This window comes from Amblyraja radiata, chromosome 5, assembly GCF_010909765.2.
Source record: "Amblyraja radiata isolate CabotCenter1 chromosome 5, sAmbRad1.1.pri, whole genome shotgun sequence".
In the NCBI taxonomy this organism is placed as follows: Eukaryota; Metazoa; Chordata; class Chondrichthyes; order Rajiformes; family Rajidae; genus Amblyraja; species Amblyraja radiata.
In genome coordinates, this window is record NC_045960.1 from 9,964,803 (window position 1) to 9,984,027 (window position 19,225).

The window sequence follows — 19,225 nt, forward strand, 5'->3', positions numbered from 1 at the left end:
ACCTGAAACGTCACCTATCCATGGTCTCCAGAGATGATGCCTGACCCACAGTTACCCCAGCACTCTGTGTCTTGTTTTGTACACCAGCATCTGCAGTCTCTTGTGTCTTAATATCCCTCTCTCTCTCTCTCTCTCTCTCTCTCTCTCTCTCTCCCTCTCACTCCCTCTCTCCCTCCCTCTCTCCCTCCCTCCCCCTCTCCCTCCCGCTCTCCCTCTCCTTCTCTCTCCCCCTCTCCCTCCCTCTCCCTGTTGCTCTCCCTCTCTCTCCCTTTTCCTCTCTCCCTCTCTTTCTCTCCCTCCTTCTCTACCTCTCCCTCCCTCTTCCTCTATCCCTCTCTCCTCCTCTCTCCCTCTCTTCCTCCCTCCCTCTCCCTCTCCTGCTTTCCCCCTCTCTCCCCCTTTCTCCCTCTCCCTCTCTCTACCTCTCTCTTTCATCCCCTCTCCCCCTCTCTCCCCCTCTCCCGCTCTCCCTCTACCTTCCCTCTCTCCCCCTCAATCCCCCTCTCTCCCCCTCTCTCCCCCTCTCTCCCCCTCTCTCCCCCTCTCTTTCCCTCTCTCCCCCTCTCTCCCGCTCTCCCTCTACCTTCCCTCTCTCCCCCCCTCTCTCCCCCGCTCTCCCTCTGCCTCCCTCTCTCCTGATCTCCCCCCCCTCTCATTCAGGGTGAGTACTGCTCAGCGTACAAACAGGCCCAGCGTCGGGAGGATGACATTGCCATAGTGAACGGTGGGATGCGAGTTGCCTTCAGGGAGGGCAGCAGTGTGGTGGAGGAGATGGGGCTGAGCTACGGAGGCATGGGGCCCACAACCGTGTCAGCAGAGAGGTCCTGTCGGCAGCTTATCGGCAGGTACGTCTCAGCCGAAATCCGGCATTCCAACGAACCAAAGAACCCCACAGAAAACAGCCCAGGAGATGTCTTCTGAGCTGTGGAAACACAAGAACACAAGAGCGGACATAGAATGAGGGGGTGAGAGGTGTTTGTAGATCATAAGGTCATGAGATCATAAGTGATAGGAGCAGAATTAGGCCATTCGGCCTATCAAGTCTACTCCGCCATTCAATCATGGCTGATCTATCTCTCCCTCTTAACTCCATTCTCCTGCCTTCTCCCCATAACCCCTGACCCCCGTACTGATCAACTGACCAAACTAATGTTGTCAAGGGTGTAGATCCATCAATGATGGCCATTCTCTAACCTTCTCTCTTCCCGTTTAGACGGTGGAACGCCGAGCTTCTCCATGACGGCTGCTCACTGCTCGTGTCCGAGCTCGCACTCTCTCCCTCTGCTCCCGGTGGGATGGTGCAGTTCCGACGGACCCTCAGCCTCAGCTTCTTCTTCAAGTTCTACCTCAGCGTCCTCCAGAAACTGGGACAAGACTTCCAGGAGGTACGTAACCGTGGCACATCCGACCCCGACACTTGGCCCATCTCAACGGTCACGGTCCCCCCTCTGGGCGTCACAGGCCGTGCGTGGCATCTCCATCGGAGTGAACCGTGAATCTGCTCACTGGTGATGGTCGACCATTGAGCTCAGAAGGTGCTCCAAGTGTTCAGCATCTTAGGGGCGGCACAGTGGCGCAGCGGGTAGAGCTGCTGCCTCACAGAGCCAGAGACACGGGTTCGATCCTGACCTCGGGCGCTGTCTGTGTGTGGCGTCTACACGTTGTTCCTGTGACTGCGTGGGTTTCCTCCGGGTGCTCCGGTTTCCTCCCACATCTCAAGGACGTGCGGGTTTGTAGGGTAATCGGCCCTCAATAAAATTGCCGCCAGTGTGTAGGCCGTGGATGAGAAAGTTGGATAACATGGAACTACTGTAAACGGGTGAAAACGGGGGTTTTTTTCACACTCTGAAAAAAGAAAACCTGTTCTCTCTCCCAGCTCTCTCTTCCCAGTCCAGTTGTGCAGATATGAGGCTGTTCCCGTCAACTGTCCTGCCATTCAGTTCTGCTCAAGTTTATTGAAGGTGGACATATTATCATATCTCCTAATACCACAGAAGGTTATTCGTCCTCTCAGGTCTCTGCTGACTCTCAGAGCATTCCCATTCCCTTCCCTATTTCACTGCAACCTCCCCTTGTCGACATGTCCATTCATCCCGCCCTCCCTGTCTCCCTCCAGCCCCACCTCCACAAGGGTCATTTACAGCAATCTATTGACCTGCCAGCCTTTGTGGTGTTGGAGGAAACCGGAGCACCCGGAGGAAATCCATACAGTCATCGGGAGAAGGTGGAATCTCCGCACGGACAGAGTTGCTGCCTTACAGTGCTAGCAGAGCCTGAGCTCCGGGTTCGATCCCGATTGCGGGTGCTGGCTGCACGGAGTCTGTACGTTCTCCCGTGACCTGCGTGGGTTTTCTCCGAGATCTTCGGTTTCCTCCCACACTCCAAAGACCTACAAGTGTGTAGGTTTATTGGCTTGGTATAAGTGTACAAATTGTCCCTAGTGGGTGTAGGGTAGTGTTAATGCACGGGGATCATTGGTCGGTGTGGTCTCGATGGGCTGAAGGGTCTGCTTCCACACTGTATCTTGAAACTGAGCTAAAGTCAGAGCATCTGACGGGCCTCGCACTCTGGGCATTGCTTGCTGCCCCACTGGAGTGTGTAAAGCTTGTACATTTTAATTCGGAGTCACGTTAGTGACTACGTGAAGACCCCGTCCTGCACGCATGCGTCATATCGTCTATCGCATTGCGTGACGACTGGCAGGTTGAAGTGATTCTCCTGCCAGCAACAGACCTGAGGTAAGTTTTTAAAAATACTTTCAGATTTTAAAATCTTCTTGCAGGAACCTCTACTTAAAGGTCCTGCTAAAAGTCCGGGGCTAAGTCGGGACGGAGGGGAAACCCCAGTCTCGGACTTCAGGGAACCCCGGTCACGGGGAATCCCGCCCACGGACCTAGGCGCTCGGAACCGCGCAATGCGGGTAGCGAGCGGCGGTAAATTCACCATTGACCCGCTGGCAGTAAAACCAGCGGCTTCATATTGGTGGAGAACCCGCTCGGGAGACCGCGGGAAGCGGGGAGCGGATGGCGGCGGATTCGCCTTCGAGCCGCTGGCTGTGGAGCCAGCGGTTCATATTGGTGCCGGGGGCACCTGGACAGCCGCTCCGGAGACCGCGGGAAGCGGGGAGCGGATGGCGGCGGATTCGCCTTCGAGCCGCTGGCTGTGGAGCCAGCGGTTCATATTGGTGCCGGGGGCACCTGGACAGCCGCTCCGGAGACCGCGGAATATGGGGAGCGACCTGAGAACCCGCTCCGTAGACTGCGGGATGTGAGGAGCGGACGGCAGTAAGTACTGTGCCGCTGGCAGTTAAACCAGCGGCTTCATATACCCCCCCCCCCCACGAAGCAGGATAACCCCCCCCCCCCGACTTTGTAAATCGCGGCTATCCCATTGATAGGGACCGCGGGGATATCCCGGCTGCAGTTACTGCGGGGATACCCAGATGGGGGGGGGGGGGGGGGGGGAAGAAAGCCCCAGCTGGAGAATACCGTGGAGAAGCCCTGTTATAAGGGACCGCGGAGAAAAAGCGGGAGGGAGAAATAACCCGCAATGGAGTGTTTCTACAAGGACCACAGAGGAACCCCACCTGTAACAAACCATGACCACGAGACCAGGCTCGTGTGAATATGTTACAGGATATGTTACAGGAATGGACGCCGGCGGGAGCAACTGTGATCGCATATCCCGCATGGAGCGGTTGATGGATCAGAAGCTCCAATGTGACATGCTCCGATATATGGAGCCTAGTCACCAGGGGGTCCTGGGATGCCCATAGCAGCACCTTATTGAGGGCTGCATAATGCAACTCCCTCGACAGAGGGGTGCATTAGGAGTCACTTCTGGGCTGACTCTGAAGACAGGGGTTTGGCTGAAGAAACCACAAGTGTGCAGGGGGTGCAGGAACAACACTACCAGCAGCAGGAGCTCGACGAGTGGTCGTCGGGTTCAGGAAGGCCACATCATCACGCAAGACCTCACATCTTCGACGGCAGCACCCCTACACACCCACCAGCAAACCACGATGAACTGAAGCTGGTGAAAGCTTGAAGGCCGTACAACCAGGAGAAAGGTCTTTTTTAGGCCACAGCCCAGAACGACCTTCCTGGAAGATGCGCCAACCGCGTACGCGAGCTCCTCTACCCCCAGGAGCAGATGTAAAATCATGCACACTTGTTTGAGGCAGCTCCTGGTCGGGTTGCATAACTCCTCCCATTAGGATAAAGGTATGGAACCTCATCGATGATGTCTCCAGTCATGGATACAAGTTGGTAATATTAAACTGGCTTGAATATTTACACTGGTTTGGGATAACACTAGATTAGTTTATACTGCACACAGGTATGGTTGGAGTTGCCTTTCAAGACAAGGCTCACAATAATGGGATGTGGACTGATCATTGTCAACAGCCTCAACCCGCATGTGCAGTATAGACTTTTCTGAACAACTTCCATGTGATCATTTCCGCTCACAGGGTTGAAGAAATTTGAAATTTAACTGGATGAGGCAACGATTCACTCAGTAGCGTTACAATGGGCTAACTCCAGTTTCCAGATTATTTACCAAATCACTACTATCAGTGCTTCGGCTGCATAGAGCTAACAAATAAGTAGCATGGCCAATCTGGATGATATTAAACATACTGTATTTTACTAAATTAGCCTTATCAGCCACATAGCTATATTTGAGGAATTGGTTCTCACCCGTCCAGTTAAATTTTAAATTAAGTTGATACCAACTGAAACTATTGATCGTTGGGATACAATCATCCATTTATTGGTCTGGGATCAGCTCTGAGACAAAAAATTAGACCTCTGCTATTTTTAGCTGAAACAATCAAAGTCACAATGATGGACAGCTTTGCTCCACTAAAACCTCTTATTCGTAAATCTTCAGTCATTTCCAAACTGATGCTATTGCCCAAAGATGGGTAATTTACTAATACCATCTCTAGTTAAGGAGGCAGATGGGATTATAATAATAATAATAATGGATGGGATTTATATAGCGCCTTTCTAATACTCAAGGCGCTTTACATCGCATTATTCATTCACTCCTCAGTCACACTCGGTGGTGGTAAGCTACTTCTGTAGCCACAGCTGCCCTGGGGCAGACTGACGGAAGCGTGGCTGCCAATCTGCGCCTACGGCCCCTCCGACCACCACCAATCACTCACACACATTCACACACAGGCAAAGGTGGGTGAAGTGTCTTGCCCAAGGACACAATGACAGTATGCACTCCAAGCGGGATTCGAACCGGCTACCTTCCGGTTGCCAGCCGAACACTTAGCCCATTGTGCCATCTGTTGTCCCAAATTATCATGAGTTATCAAGTGTTCAGTCATGGTATCAACTGCCAATGGACACCAGGTGCATTCTGTGCATTAAAGAGTGTGTGGATATGCATATACGGCATGCACAAGTCCAAGGTGATACACTTTGGTGGTGGTATATGTTAATCACAAAGGTACAATCAAATCAAAGTATCCGGTGATAGTTTTACCAAACAACATTTAGCACTGGTGTATTATTATGCAAAATCAATGACAACACAGAATGAATGTGTGATCACAAAGTATTTAATGACAATGTGGATTGATAGAACACTAACTATTGAGTTGCTTGCATCCAGTTTCAATCAACAGAGAACGAGGCATAGAGTGGCGAAGGGTGCATTCTCACTACACTATGAAGGAATGTTCTTTTATGTCTTCCTCCATTTGGCCTCAATAGACGTGTTTTGCAAAATTCAGCAAGATTCCCGTTTCCGGGTTTTCATAGTGCCTGCCTGGGTTATACACGTATGGCTCCTGCTGAGGCGAAGAATGAACATAAAACCTTACATGGTTAATTCCGGATAAAAGGATGCTGGTTCAGTTGTGATGTTGAAACCATCCTCTGCATGATATAATCAATCATAGACTTACAGACCCTGAGAGATCGTTTCTGCGGCTTGGGTTGTCAAACCATGAGCGTTAAGAGTGCTCACTACAGATTGCAGGGATAGCACCATATAGCATAGAATAGAATAGAATAGAATAGCCTTTTATTGTCTTCCAGACCGAAGTCTGAACGAAATTTAAGCAGTCATACATATAATACAATACAATAAAAAACAAAAATAAACACATATTAACATCCACCACAGTGAGTCCACCCAACATCTCCTCACTGTGATGGAGGCAAAAGTCTTAGGGCTGCAGTCTCTTCCCTCCTCTTCTCCTTCTGCGCTGAGGCGATACCCCCCGGGCGATGTTAAAACCTGTCCTGCGGCTCAAACACCGCGGCCCGGGGTAGTCGAAGCTGCCGCTCACCAGACCTGCTGACGCAGCCGCTGGCCCGCGGCCGAACCCCCGGTCTCAGGCCACCGCCACCAGAACTGCCGTCCCAGCCCCCGGAGCATCGTTCCAGCCCCGAGCCGGATCGCCCTCACGTGAGTACTGCCACCGTCTCAGCCTCGCGCCAGGCCGCCGCTCCTCCCTCGCGCCAGGCCGCCCCGACCGGGCGCCGCTCCTCCCTCGGGCTGGGCCGCCCCGACCGGGCACCGCTCCTCCCTCGGGCTGGGCCGCCCCGACCGGGCGCCGCTCCTCCCTCGGGCTGGGCCGCCCCGACCGGGCGCCGCTCCTCCCTCGGGCTGGGAACGCCGTACCTCCCCGAGCTCGGCTACTCCGACGGGAGCACCGTTCCTTCCTCGGGCCGGCCGTCCTCACGGTAGCGTCACAGCCCCTCACGAAAGCCATGTTCCAGCCCCGAGCCGGGCCGTCCTCACGGGAGCGAGCTCAGTGCGAGTCCTGGCGGGCTCTGCCTCCTGAGCCTCGAGGTCGCCAGCTCCGCCATTAGGCCTCAGCGCAGACGGAGGCAGAGAAGGGGAATACGACAAAAAAGTCGCATTCTCCCGCAGGGAGAGACAGCAAGCCCCGTTTCAACCCCCCCCCCCAAAACACAAACTAAAAACCAAAACTAGACTAACCAAAACGAAAATAAACAACCCAAAAAACACAAAACAAACAGGACTGCCGGAGAGCCGCTGCAGCCAGAGCCGCGCCGCCACTAGGGACATTCTGCATAGGAGATGGGAAGCATTGTTTATGCTTCCTTACGTTTAACTCGGCACGGATGACTGACACATTAAAATTCAGTTTTATGGGATTATAACATTAAGTTACTATTCCATTACTGTGCCTTAAGTACCTCCTAATCATTTGGCTGATGAGTACATAAACCACTCTGTCCGGTCTCACCCTCTGATATCCAGAGAATGAAGGTATCGTCAGCTTAAAACCTCCCAGGTTTAGGGACGCAGAGATATGAGTTGTTAACATTGTACTACGTCACTTCACCGATGGGCACCAGCAACATCCCTGCCCATGGTCATACTCACGTACTAGTGATTACGCCATGGCACTGAGTTCAGCGCTATGGGTCCAGTCATTGCAACACTGGATAGGATGATCATATCTGCGGGCTATAATAACATGATTTGTTTATGATTAATCAAGCAGATTAGACAGGGACACAAGACCAAACTAGAGTTGCATATCCCATGGACCTTGGGTTGCGTGTGATCACGCATTTACACCAGTATGTCAAGGTTCCTAAGAGCTTTATAGACTGACAGCAATATTATTAGTTACATATAATCTTGTTAGAAGGAATCACTACGAACCTTCTCCAGATGGTTATATGAGTCTGGCATATACAGGAGTGTACATTGACATTGACTCTCGCTCCACCAGGACCGCTATACCTCAGCAGCAGGGATGGACCACATCCTAGCAGTTGCAGGATGGTCAAACTATTGATCTGTCCAAATATTCAGAATAAACCTATTGCCAGATCAGGGGTATTTGCCAACAATGTTAGGTATGGTTCATACTTCCTCCAGGTTGAGGGAGGTTACTATTGCCACTATTATTCATTAATAGCGTCAACATGTCTATATATATGTCTTTATTTTGAACGATTAAAAAAAAAAGAAGAAAAGAAAAGATGAAAATGAATAAATAAAGGAAAATTATATATATACATATATATATATACATACACACATACATATACATGTACATATATACATACATACATATACACATATACACACATACACATATACATAACATATATGTACATACATAAATTAAAAAAATCAAAAGCCAATTTCAACATAATACACATTAGACTTGTTCGAAAAGGGATAGGAAGAAGCCTATGCTTGTCAAGTCCAACACCATTCTTCACCATTAACAAATGCAAAATTCAATAAAATAAACTAAACAGACAATTCAAATAAAACTACTCCAATCAAGCTATTAAGAAAAAAAGAACAAAAAAAGAAAAGAACAAAAAGAACAAGCATCATTAACATCTGTGAGATTTACATTCTCCTTCCTCATTACTGTACTTTTCAAAGATATATCTTTTGTACATTTTTTAAATTGCATTATATTCATACTTTGTTTAATCGTTTCATCAAGACCATTCCACAAAACCACCCCACAAATGGAAATACACATACTTTTTAAATTGGTCCGAGCATAATGCTGTTTCAAGTTTAGTTTCCCTCTAAAGTTATAACCCCCCTCTCTGTCTTTGAACAGTTTTTGTATGTTTACAGGTAGCAGTTTATTTTTTGCTTTATAAATTATTTGTGCAGTCTTAAATTCTACCAGATCCTTAATGTTTAAGGTGTGTAATTTTAAATACAGTATATTGGTGTGTTCATGATATCCTACATTGTTTACTATACGAATAGCTCTTTTTTGTAGTGTGCTTAGTGATTGTAAGGTGGTTTTGTAGGTGTTGCCCCATACTTCCACACAGTAATTTAAATACGGTAACACAAGTGAGCTGTACAGAATATACAGTGCTCTCTCATTCAAAACATGCCTTGCTTTCCCCATCACTCCAATACTCCGTGCTACTTTTGCTCTCACATGTTTTATATGGGGTTTCCAGCAGATTTTGTGATCAAGAATCACACCCAGAAATTTATTTTCATACACTCTTTCTATTTCAACATTATTTATCATTACTTTTACTTGTGTATTTATTTTGCGTTTTCCAAACAGCATAAGTTTGGTTTTGTTTAAATTTAATGATAATTTATTCAAATCAAACCATGTTTTTAGTTTACTCATGTCTGCTGTGACCACCTCCAAAAGCTGCTGCAAATTGTCCCCATCACAGAAAATATTAGTGTCATCTGCAAATAACACAAATTTCAAGAGGTTTGACACCCTACATATATCATTAATATACAAAATAAATAATTTGGGGCCCAAAACCGACCCCTGTGGGACTCCACAAGTTATTTCTAAGCATGTTGATTTGCAGTCCCCTATTTCCACAAACTGATGTCTTTTACTTATGCAGCTTCTCATCCACTCTAGTACAACCCCTCTGATTCCATACTTTTCCAGTTTTTTGATTAGCAAATGATGATCAATTGTATCGAATGCTTTTTTCAAATCTATAAATACACCCACTGCATATTTCTTGTTATCTATAGAACTGGTAATGTCTTCAATTAACTCCATTAATGCCATGGATATCGATCTGTCTGAATTCATTCTTAATGTTCACTCATCATTGGCCTACTGATGCAGTGTATGACGCCTGGACTTGGTTCCACGGCATGAAATCACAGAGCTTTAAAATCTTCACGTAGTCGCACGTGACTCCGAAGTAAAATAGTAAGATTAAACGAGAATTTACCAGTTTGAAGTTTGATCTTTATTTTATGAGGAGTAACGTTGAGGGATTACGTGCCCTCCGCTCCCAGCCCTCTATCATAAAGTTCAACTGGTATTACGGTTCTCTTATCTTACTATGTTCAGTTCAACAACTATTTTCTGTGATTTCACACCGCTGCTTTGAAGGTTGACACGCATGCGTACTGGACGGGGTCTTCACGTAATCCCTCAACGTTACTCCTCATAAAATAAAGATCAAACTTCAAACAGGTAAGTTCTCGTTTAATCTTACTATTATATTCACTGATTGAGATTCTCTGCCCCACATTAACCCCTCTCTCTATCCCTAGGCTTTTCAAGTTGAACCCGTCTTACCGGAATACGTCAGTGCCACCGAGTTATTCCACAAGGAACCCCCCTCGTCTGTGCAACTGTTCCAGGTTAGTGAATCCCACGGTTAAATGTTCGACCTTCCCCAGATGCCCACCTTGCATCCCTGAGGTTGTCCCACCTTCCTGAACTCCTGTCCAGTCTGGCCACGCTCTGTTTGAAGGCAACCTTCATCCTTGGTCAACCAGCTGATGCTGGGCACCAAGACCTGGGCAAGGTAGACAATGGCCTGGGGAGTAGACAGAGGAGGTGTCACGAGTAGATGCCTGGAGGCTGAGCGACAGTTAGAGTTGGTGAAGATGGAATTCGACTCCTTGGAGCGGAGAAGGTCAAAGTAAATAAGAAAAGAGATGTTGCGTGAGTGAGGGCTTGATAGGTGGGTCGGGATAGATAGGAACAGCCTCCAGATTTGGGGAAAAGAGCAAAAGGGGAAATGGGGCGATCTAACCTCAGGTGGAGGAAAGTTGAGATCCCAGAACCTCAGAGAATGGATGCTGGAAACAAACAGCATGGACATTTTCAAAAGGCACTTGGACTTGAACTCAAACGGGATTTTCATGGGCGTTGGGAAATAGCTGGGGTTGGACCAAGTTGGTTTTCTCAAAGGTCTAGCATTGGTTGCCGGTCTCCTACTGAGCTGCCATGTTGTGAGGACCCACGGGAGAGATGGCATCAGCTTCCCTGCATCCTGCCCGTCCCATCTCCCAGCTGGACTCTCGATGTCATTCCACAGGGAGCACCTCCTGACCAGGTCTCCTCGGACATGGTTGGCCAGCCTCTGCCGCATCTGTCCAGCTTCCAGCAGGCCACGGGGGAGGCTATTTACTGCGATGACCTGCCACGCCTGGAGAGGGAGCTGTACCTGGCTCTGGTGACCAGCACAGAAGCTCACGCCCAGATCAGGTAACTTCTGCTTCTGCTCCTGTGCTAGTCACGCAGGCGATGGACAACATGCCACTGAGCATGCGTGTTACACGTACATCACATGCTTCAATCAGCATGGGACTTGACATCTGTGGCTATATAGCAGGTTCAGACATACAGAGCATTACCATGCAGCATTATACATCAGGACCACAGATATGGGAGCAGGAATTGGCCATTCGGCCCCTGTTGCCTTTTGCACCATTCACAGCTGATCGTCTACCTCCATCAATCCTGGCATTGGTTCCCAAAAATCCTCCCTTCCCATTCCCGATGTGAGATGTCTTTTCCCATGTCTCTCCCAAATGGCCCCTGTTCCAAGATAGTGAGTGTAGGAATAAGGAACTGCAGATGCTGGATAAAAGACAAAAGGACTCAAAGTGCTGGAGTAACCCAGCGGGTCAGCCAGCATCTGTGGAGAACATGGATAGGTGATGATTCAGGTCACGATACGTCTGGGGTCTCTTCCAGACCCATCTGGCTACCAGTAGAGTGGGAGTGGGAGATTGCAACCTTCACGTGGTCCGCCCTGTTTTGACGAATGCAATTAACCCGGCGTGCACAAGCAAATAAGATCAAATAGAACAAGTTGTCCAACAACTTTAGGATGTGCACGCCATACGCAAGAAGAAGAACCAGAATGGTCTCGACCTGAACTATCCATGTTCTCCAGAATTGCAGCCTGACCCACTGGGTTACTCCAGCACTTTGTGTCATTGTTCCAAGATGGTGAGCCATGGTTCTACATACCTCTGCCAGGGGATATCATCTCTGACAAGCCTTGTAGGGGACATCATCTCTGACATGCCTTGTAGGGAACATCATCTCTGACAAGTCCTGTACGTTTCATTGAGACCACAACACAGTCTCCTAAACTCCAGACCAGAGAGGCTCAGTCTCTTCAATCCCACCTCAAATGACAAACCCCCCTGTGCCGAGCATCCCTGGCATGTTTGGTGAACATTTCCTACTTGCCCTCTAACACACAAGTACCCTTCCTTGTGACAGACCAGATTTAGTCTCATCAAAGCTGTACAAGATGAAAGTCTCTTTTAACAACTTGAAACTTGAAGCTACAATATGGCACCAGAAATGAGGCAACTCTTTAGACTTTAGCGATACAGTGTGGAAATAGGTCCTTCGGCCCATCGAGACTGTGCCAACCAGCTTTCATCCCCTACACTAGCACTATTCTACACGAGGGACAATTCACGATTTGTAGAAAGCAATTAACCTGCAAGCCTGCACGTCTTTGGAGTGTGGGAGGAAACCGGATCACCCGGGCAAAACTCACGCGGTCATAGGGAGAACGTGCAAACTCTGCACAGACAGCACCCGTAGTCAGAATGGAACCCGGGTCTCTGTCGCTGTGAGGTAGCAACTCTAACGCTGCGCCACCGTGCTGCCCTGTTTGTGTAATCTACTCACCTTACACTACAATCGTGGCACTCCGGCACTTGATTCTGATTGTGTTGATGTCTAGGATGATGCTACTGAACTGTGTGCAGAATAAAGGATTTCACTGTATTTCACTAGATACATGAGATAATAAAGGACATTGGAGCATTGATCCAGAATTCAAACAAGACAGCTCCATTCTTTACTCTGAACCTTTTTGCACCAAAGGCCACCATTTGCCTCCTTATTGCTGGTGCACCAGAGCATTAACATACTGTTACTTCAGCACGTCGTGTCTCTTGTTCCCATCTCCACCTCTCCACTCTGCAGTTCCATTGACAGCAGCCAAGCTCTGCAGATGGCTGGAGTCACCTGTTTCCTCACCGCCAAGGACATCCCAGGCAGCAACGTGACGGGACACATCGCACTGGACGAGACGGTGTTTGCTGATGGTGTGGTGAGTGCTCACCCGTGTCAGTGACAAGATCTATTCCTGTAGCACGGGATCTCCCTTGAATATCACATGCTGGGTGCTCAATGAAGCCCTGAGGGTCATCCACTTCTGTCCCATCATCTCCCCGCACAATCCCCCACCCCGCACTATCCCACCCCTACCCTCTCCCCCCACTATCTGACCCCACCCTATCCCCCCGCCCTATCCCCTCACCATCTCCCCCCACCATCTCTGGCCGTAGGCCTGGTCTGTGCAAAGAGCACGTGTGCTTGTGTGTGCGTGTGAACCCGTGTATGTGTCCGTGTTCATGTGTGTGTGTGGATATGCGAGTGTGTGTGTGTGTCTGTGTGTGTCTCCATGTGTGTGTGGCCGTGTGTGTGTGGATATGCGAGTGTGTGTGTCCATGTATGTGTGTCTGTGTGTGTGTGAATATGTGAGTGTGTGTGTCCTTGTGTGTGCGTGTGACCCCGTGAGTGTGTGAATATGTGTGTGCGTGCGACCCCCATGAGTGTGTGAATATGTGAGTGTATGTCCGTGTGTGTGTGTCCGTGTGTGTGTGTGTGTGTGTGTGTGCACATCCGTGTCCGTTTGTGTGTCCGTGTGTGTGTGCCCGTGTGTGTGTGTCCATGTGTGTGGGTGTGGATATGTGTGTGCGTGTCCATGTGTGTGCGTTTGTGGATATGTGAGTGTGTGTGTGTCCGTGTGTGTACGTGTGCGGATATATGCGTATGTGTCCATGTGTGTGTCCGTGTGTGTGTGTGTCCGTATGTGTGTCTGTGTGTGTGTGCGTGTGTATGTTCATTTGTATGTGTCCGTGTGTGTGTGTGTCCGTGTGTGTGTCCGTATGTGTGTGTCCGTGTGCGTGTGTGTGTGCACTCTGTAACCAGGGTGTTATTTCTGTGCAGGTCACGTGTGTGGGTCACATCATTGGGGCAGTCGTTGCCGATACAGAAGCTCATGCCCAGAGGGCAGCAAAGGCCGTCAAGGTCACCTACACAAAGCTGGAGCCCATCATCACCATACAGGTACCTGCGCCACCTTGTAATAACCATATAACCATATAACCATATAACAATTACAGCACGGAAACAGGCCATCTCGGCCCTACAAGTCCGTGCCGAACAATTTTTTTCCCTTAGTCCCACCTGCCTGCACTCATACCATAACCCTCCATTCCCTTCTCATCCATATGCCTATCCAATTTATTCTTAAATGATACCAACGAACCTGCCGCCACCACGCCAATGTGTAATGTGTGTGTGTGTGTGTCTTATGTCACCTACAGGATGACTGGCGTTTGCTTCTCAAATCACTATTTAACATCAATTACAGATACGAGCAAGGAAATTGATAAGGTTCCACATGGTGGGCTGCTCTGGAAAGTTAGATGGGTCTGGGATCAGGGAGATCTAGACTGGAGACAGATACCTGTGTCAACAATGTTGGATGTGAATGAGCATGATTAGTATGTTGTAGACGACACACAAGTGGGTGGCATCATTCCCGTGCATGTCTGTATTATGTTTCAATAGGTAGATCTGGGAATATTTCCATTATCAACACCTCTCATCTACAGCTAATTTCCACAGAACCCATCCTGACCTGATGTTTCACAGCTTGATTTGGCAACTACCATACCTGAGATAAGAAATCGCACAGAGTTGTGAATTAATTCTAGTCCACACAAATCATCCTTCCCATCATTGGCTCCACCTACACTTCACGCTGCCTCGGGAAAGCAGCCGACGTCATCAAAGACCATTCACACCCTGCTCATTATTCCCTCTCCCGTTGGGCAGAAGATGCTAAAGCTTGAACGCACCTTCCACCAGATTCAAGAACAACTTCTTCCCTGCTGTTGCCAGACTCTTGAATGGACCTCTTGTATGAATTCCAGATCTTCCATTCTACCTCAATGGAACCCCTGCACTTTTTTAAACCTGCACTTTCTCTGTAGCTGTAACACTATATTGTGCTGTCTGCTTATTTTCTCAATTGCACAACCTGTTGTATTTGTGTGTGTGTGGTAAGATTTGTCAGAATAACATGCGGAACAAAGTTTTTCACTGTTACTTGGTACATTGAATTATATTGAATCATATAATATGGAAACATGCCCTTGGGCCCAACTTGCCCACACCGACTAACATGTCTCATTTACACTGGTCCCACCTGCCTGTGTTTGCGCAATATCTAAACCTGTCCTAGCCATGTAACTGTCTAAATGTTTCTTAAAATGTTGCAACAATGTACATGTGACAATATTAAACCAACAGTGACATGAGTGGAAATCGCTATCAAAACATGGGGGGGACACAATTTCTTGGCGGCCGCTCACGCACATGCGCGCGCGCACACAAACACACACACGCACACAAAGCCTCGGAGGCTTCGGCTGTGGGCCCTGCGGACAGTAACATTGGGAGCTGACCTGGTTGGTGACCGACTCCAAACCCTAGCAACAGCAGCTTCATCTTCCCCGAATCGTGGGGCTTGAATCGGCCCGTTCACGGGGCCTTTCATCGCTCGGCGCGGCTTAAAATCAGCCGTAGGGGACTTCAACATCGGGAGCCTCGATCGCCTTGATGCAGCAGTTTGATTTCTTAATTGTACCCACATCAGATAGCTTTGGAAGGTCAAAAAACAATTGGTGACACATCGTGTTAATACGGTGTTAATAGAGACATTTAACAAGCACTTAAAAGTGACTGTCTCGCAGAAAGCGGAGATTTTCATAGGTTTTTTTTTCACCTAATTTCAAAATCAGGATTACAAAACTGGGGGTGGATTATCCGCCACCTCTCAAAACATGGGGGGGGGGGGGACTACGTGTTCCCCCACCCCCCAGGATTTCCGCCCATGTACAGTGATACTAATGCATTGTCCAAGTTACCTGCTGGTGCTACAAACCCTGTATTCCCCAGAGTGGGCTGGTTCAGTGAAATGTCCCACTTCATAACTCCTGTGTTGCTTCCAACCACTGACCAGAGGTTTCTTCCCAATCAGGAGGCCATCAGCCACAGTTCGTACCACATTCCGCCCCTCAAGCTTGAGAATGGAGACATCGAAAGCGGATTTGAACAAGCCGATGACATCATTGAGGGTCTGTAGTTGGCTCGAGTTTTAAATGTGGACTGAATTCATGAGAAAACTAGTCACCAAGTCTGTAGAGTGCTGGGACTGAGAGCATGAACTCCGGAGTGTTATTGCGGGTTACAGAGGGTTTAAATACTGAAAATAACAATGGGTAGTAATATTGTTGAGTGGTTCATGTGGTATAAATGGAGAATAACGGATACAGGGGTGGTTACTGACTGGGGTGTAATGGAGTGGTTCTGCATGTTTCTACCTGTACGTGAGTCTGGCCTCGTGTGTTTATTACCACCCAAGCCCCGCGATTCAGCACCCCAGCCAATGTGTGCTGTACAGCTGTGATCTACACAGCAGGTTTCAGTGCTCCGTTTGCCTGTATTGTGCACTGTGCAGCTGCACTTGCAGAGTTACCCCCCCCGTCAGGGACAGGCCCCGACAGAGGCAGCATCAAGCTCGTGTCCATGGTGTTCCATAAGGTCATAGGTGATAGGAGCAGATCTAGGCCATTGGGCCCATCAAGTCTACTCCGCCATTCAATCATGGCTGATCTATCTCTCCCTCCCAACCCCATTCTCATGCCTTCTTCCCATAACCCCAGACACCTGTACTAATCAAGAATCTATCTACCTCTGCCTTAAATACGACAGATGGCACAATGGGCTAAGTGTTCGGCTGGCGACCGGAAGGTAGCCGGTTCGAATCCCGCTTGGAGTGCATACTGTTGTTGTGTCCTTGGGCAAGGCACTTCACCCACCTTTGCCTGTGTGTGAATGTGTGTGAATGTGTGTGAGTGATTGGTAGTGGTCGGAGGGGCCGTAGGCGCAGATTGGCAGCCACGCTTCCGTCAGTCTGCCCCAGGGCAGCTGTGGCTACAGAAGTAGCTTACCACCACCGAGTGTGACTGAGGAGTGAATGAATAATGCGATGTAAAGCGCCTTGAGTATTAGAAAGGCGCTATATAAATCCCATCCATTATTAAATATATCCATTGACGGCCTCCGCAGCTTTCTGTCGCAATGAATTCCACAGATTCACCACCCTCTGAGAAAAGCAATTCCTCCTCATCTCCTTCCTAAAGGATCATCCTTTAATTCTGAGGCTGTACCCTCTAGTCCTAGACTCTCCCACTAGTGCAAATATCCTCTCCACATCCACTCTATCCAGGCCTTTCGCTATTCGGTAAGTTTCAATGAGGACCCCCCTCATCATTCTAAACTCCAGTGAGTACAGGCCCAGTGCCGTCAAACACTCATCATACGTTAACCCACTCACCCCTGGGATCATTCCCGTCAACCTCCTCTGGGCCCTCTCCAGCGCCAGCAGGTCCTTCCCCAGATACGGGGCCCAGAACTGCTGACGATGCTCCAAATGTTCTGCAGGGGAAATGCACGTTGGAGGCCAGGAGCACTTCTACCTGGAGACCCAGTGCACAGTGGCGGTGCCCAGGGGTGAAGACGGAGAGATGGAGATCTTCTCATCAACACAGGCCCCATCACAGACACAGGTAAGTCTTCCTCACCGGTAACAGGACGAGTGCACCAGAGTAGGTGTCACCAGCCCACAAACTAAGTGACACACCTTTGTTAAGATATTGACATTCTACAGAGGGAGCAACAAGAATCTATTGGATTGATTCCAACAAAGAAGAACATTGGTGGACACAAAATGCTGGAGTAACTCAGCGGGACAGGCAGCATCTCTGGAGAGAAGGAATGGGTGACGTTTCGGGTCGAGACCCTTCTTCAGACTCAGTCAGACTTACTCAGACTTATCCAGATTCTGAAGAAGGGTCTCGACCCGAAACGTCACCCATTCCTTCTCTCCAGGGATGCTGCCTGTCCCGCTGAGTTACCGCAGTGTTTTGTGTCTAACCTTCGATTTAAACCAGCATCTGCAGTTCATTCATGCACACAGAGGAACGTCTGGGTGTGTGGAGTGGACAATCCGAGTTGAACAGAGAGGGCTTTGAGGAAACGCATTGCATGTACTTAGACGGAGGGAAACGGTGACTAATCATGGGTAACATGATATAAGTAGAGTTCTTTCTTTCAATTGATGATGATGATACCTTATAACCTTATCAGCATTTGTCCCTCACGAGGTGCAGTGACAATCTTTTTATACAATGTACACAACAGAGTTTCCACAAGATACATAAAGTGCTCATCCCTTCTTCAGCCCCCACGCTGGACCCCCTTTGCTCTCAGCGCCCCCCCGCCCCCACGTTAGGTCCCCTTTTATTCTAGGTTACGTGGCCCATCCACCTCAGCCCGACCTCATGGAATTAGATCCTGTTTTGCCCCATGACACAGAAGGAGGTGATTTTGGCCCATCAAGTCTCTGATGGTTCAGTGAGCAATCCCGCTCCTCACTAACCTTCCCTGGCATGTATTAGTGTCGTGGGGGGTCATACGTCACAACGCAGACCCTTCAGCCCACCATGTCTCTGCTGGCCATTGCCTCCGCCCATACTCATTCCATTCAAACATGATTCCATTCATCCATGGATCAAGGGGCCGCACGGTGGCGCAGCGGTAGAGTTGCTGCCATTACGCGCCAGAGACCCGAGTTCGATCCTGACCCCGGGTGCTGTCTGTACGGAGTTTGTACGTTCTCCCCTGTGACCATGTGAGTTTTCTCCGAGATCTTCGGTTTCCTCCCACACTCCAAAGACGTGCAGGTTGGTCTGTTAATTGGCTTGGTATAAGTGTAATTGTCCCCAGTGTGTGTAGGATAGTGTTAATATGCGGGGATCGCTGGTCGGCGGGGAGCTGGTGGGCCGAAGGACATGTTTCTGCGCTGTAGAATGGGTCGACTGGACTTGTATTCACTGGAATATAGAAGATTGAGAGGGAATCTTATAGAAACATATAAAATTCTTACTGGACAGGTAAATGCAGGAAAAATGGTCCTGATGTTGGGGGAGTCCAGAACCAGGGGTCACAGTGAGTTGTGAATCTGTGGAATTCTCTGCCACAGAAGGCAGTGGAGGCCAATTCACTGGATGTTTTCAAAAGAGAGTTAGATTTAGCTCTTAGGGCTAATGGAATCAAACTGGAGTTTAGAAGGATGAGGGGCGTTCTTATAGTAACATATAAAATCATAAAAGGACTGGACAAGCTAGATGCAGGAAAAATGTTCCCAATGTTGGGCGAGTCCAGAACCAGGGGCCACAGTCTTAGAATAAAGGGGAGGTCATTTAAGACTGAGGTGAGAAAAAAAGTTTTCACCCAGAGAGTTGTGAATTTATGGAATTCCCTACCACAGAGGGCAGTGGA

At 48.9% G+C, this 19,225-nt stretch overlaps 1 protein-coding gene across 1 annotated transcript in view; it reads left to right on the top strand.

Annotated features, from left to right (window-relative positions):
* LOC116972970 (xanthine dehydrogenase/oxidase-like) overlaps window positions 1-19,225 on the top strand; it is an 84,094-nt gene that overhangs the window by 31,477 nt on the left and 33,392 nt on the right. Inside the window, exons 16-23 of the mRNA XM_033020574.1 lie at window positions 661-845; window positions 1,214-1,385; window positions 10,039-10,128; window positions 10,812-10,981; window positions 12,731-12,857; window positions 13,760-13,879; window positions 15,861-15,957; window positions 17,327-17,451. Of these exons, the coding sequence (XP_032876465.1) occupies window positions 661-845; window positions 1,214-1,385; window positions 10,039-10,128; window positions 10,812-10,981; window positions 12,731-12,857; window positions 13,760-13,879; window positions 15,861-15,957; window positions 17,327-17,451 (1,086 nt within the window). The remainder of the gene's footprint in view (window positions 1-660; window positions 846-1,213; window positions 1,386-10,038; window positions 10,129-10,811; window positions 10,982-12,730; window positions 12,858-13,759; window positions 13,880-15,860; window positions 15,958-17,326; window positions 17,452-19,225) is intronic.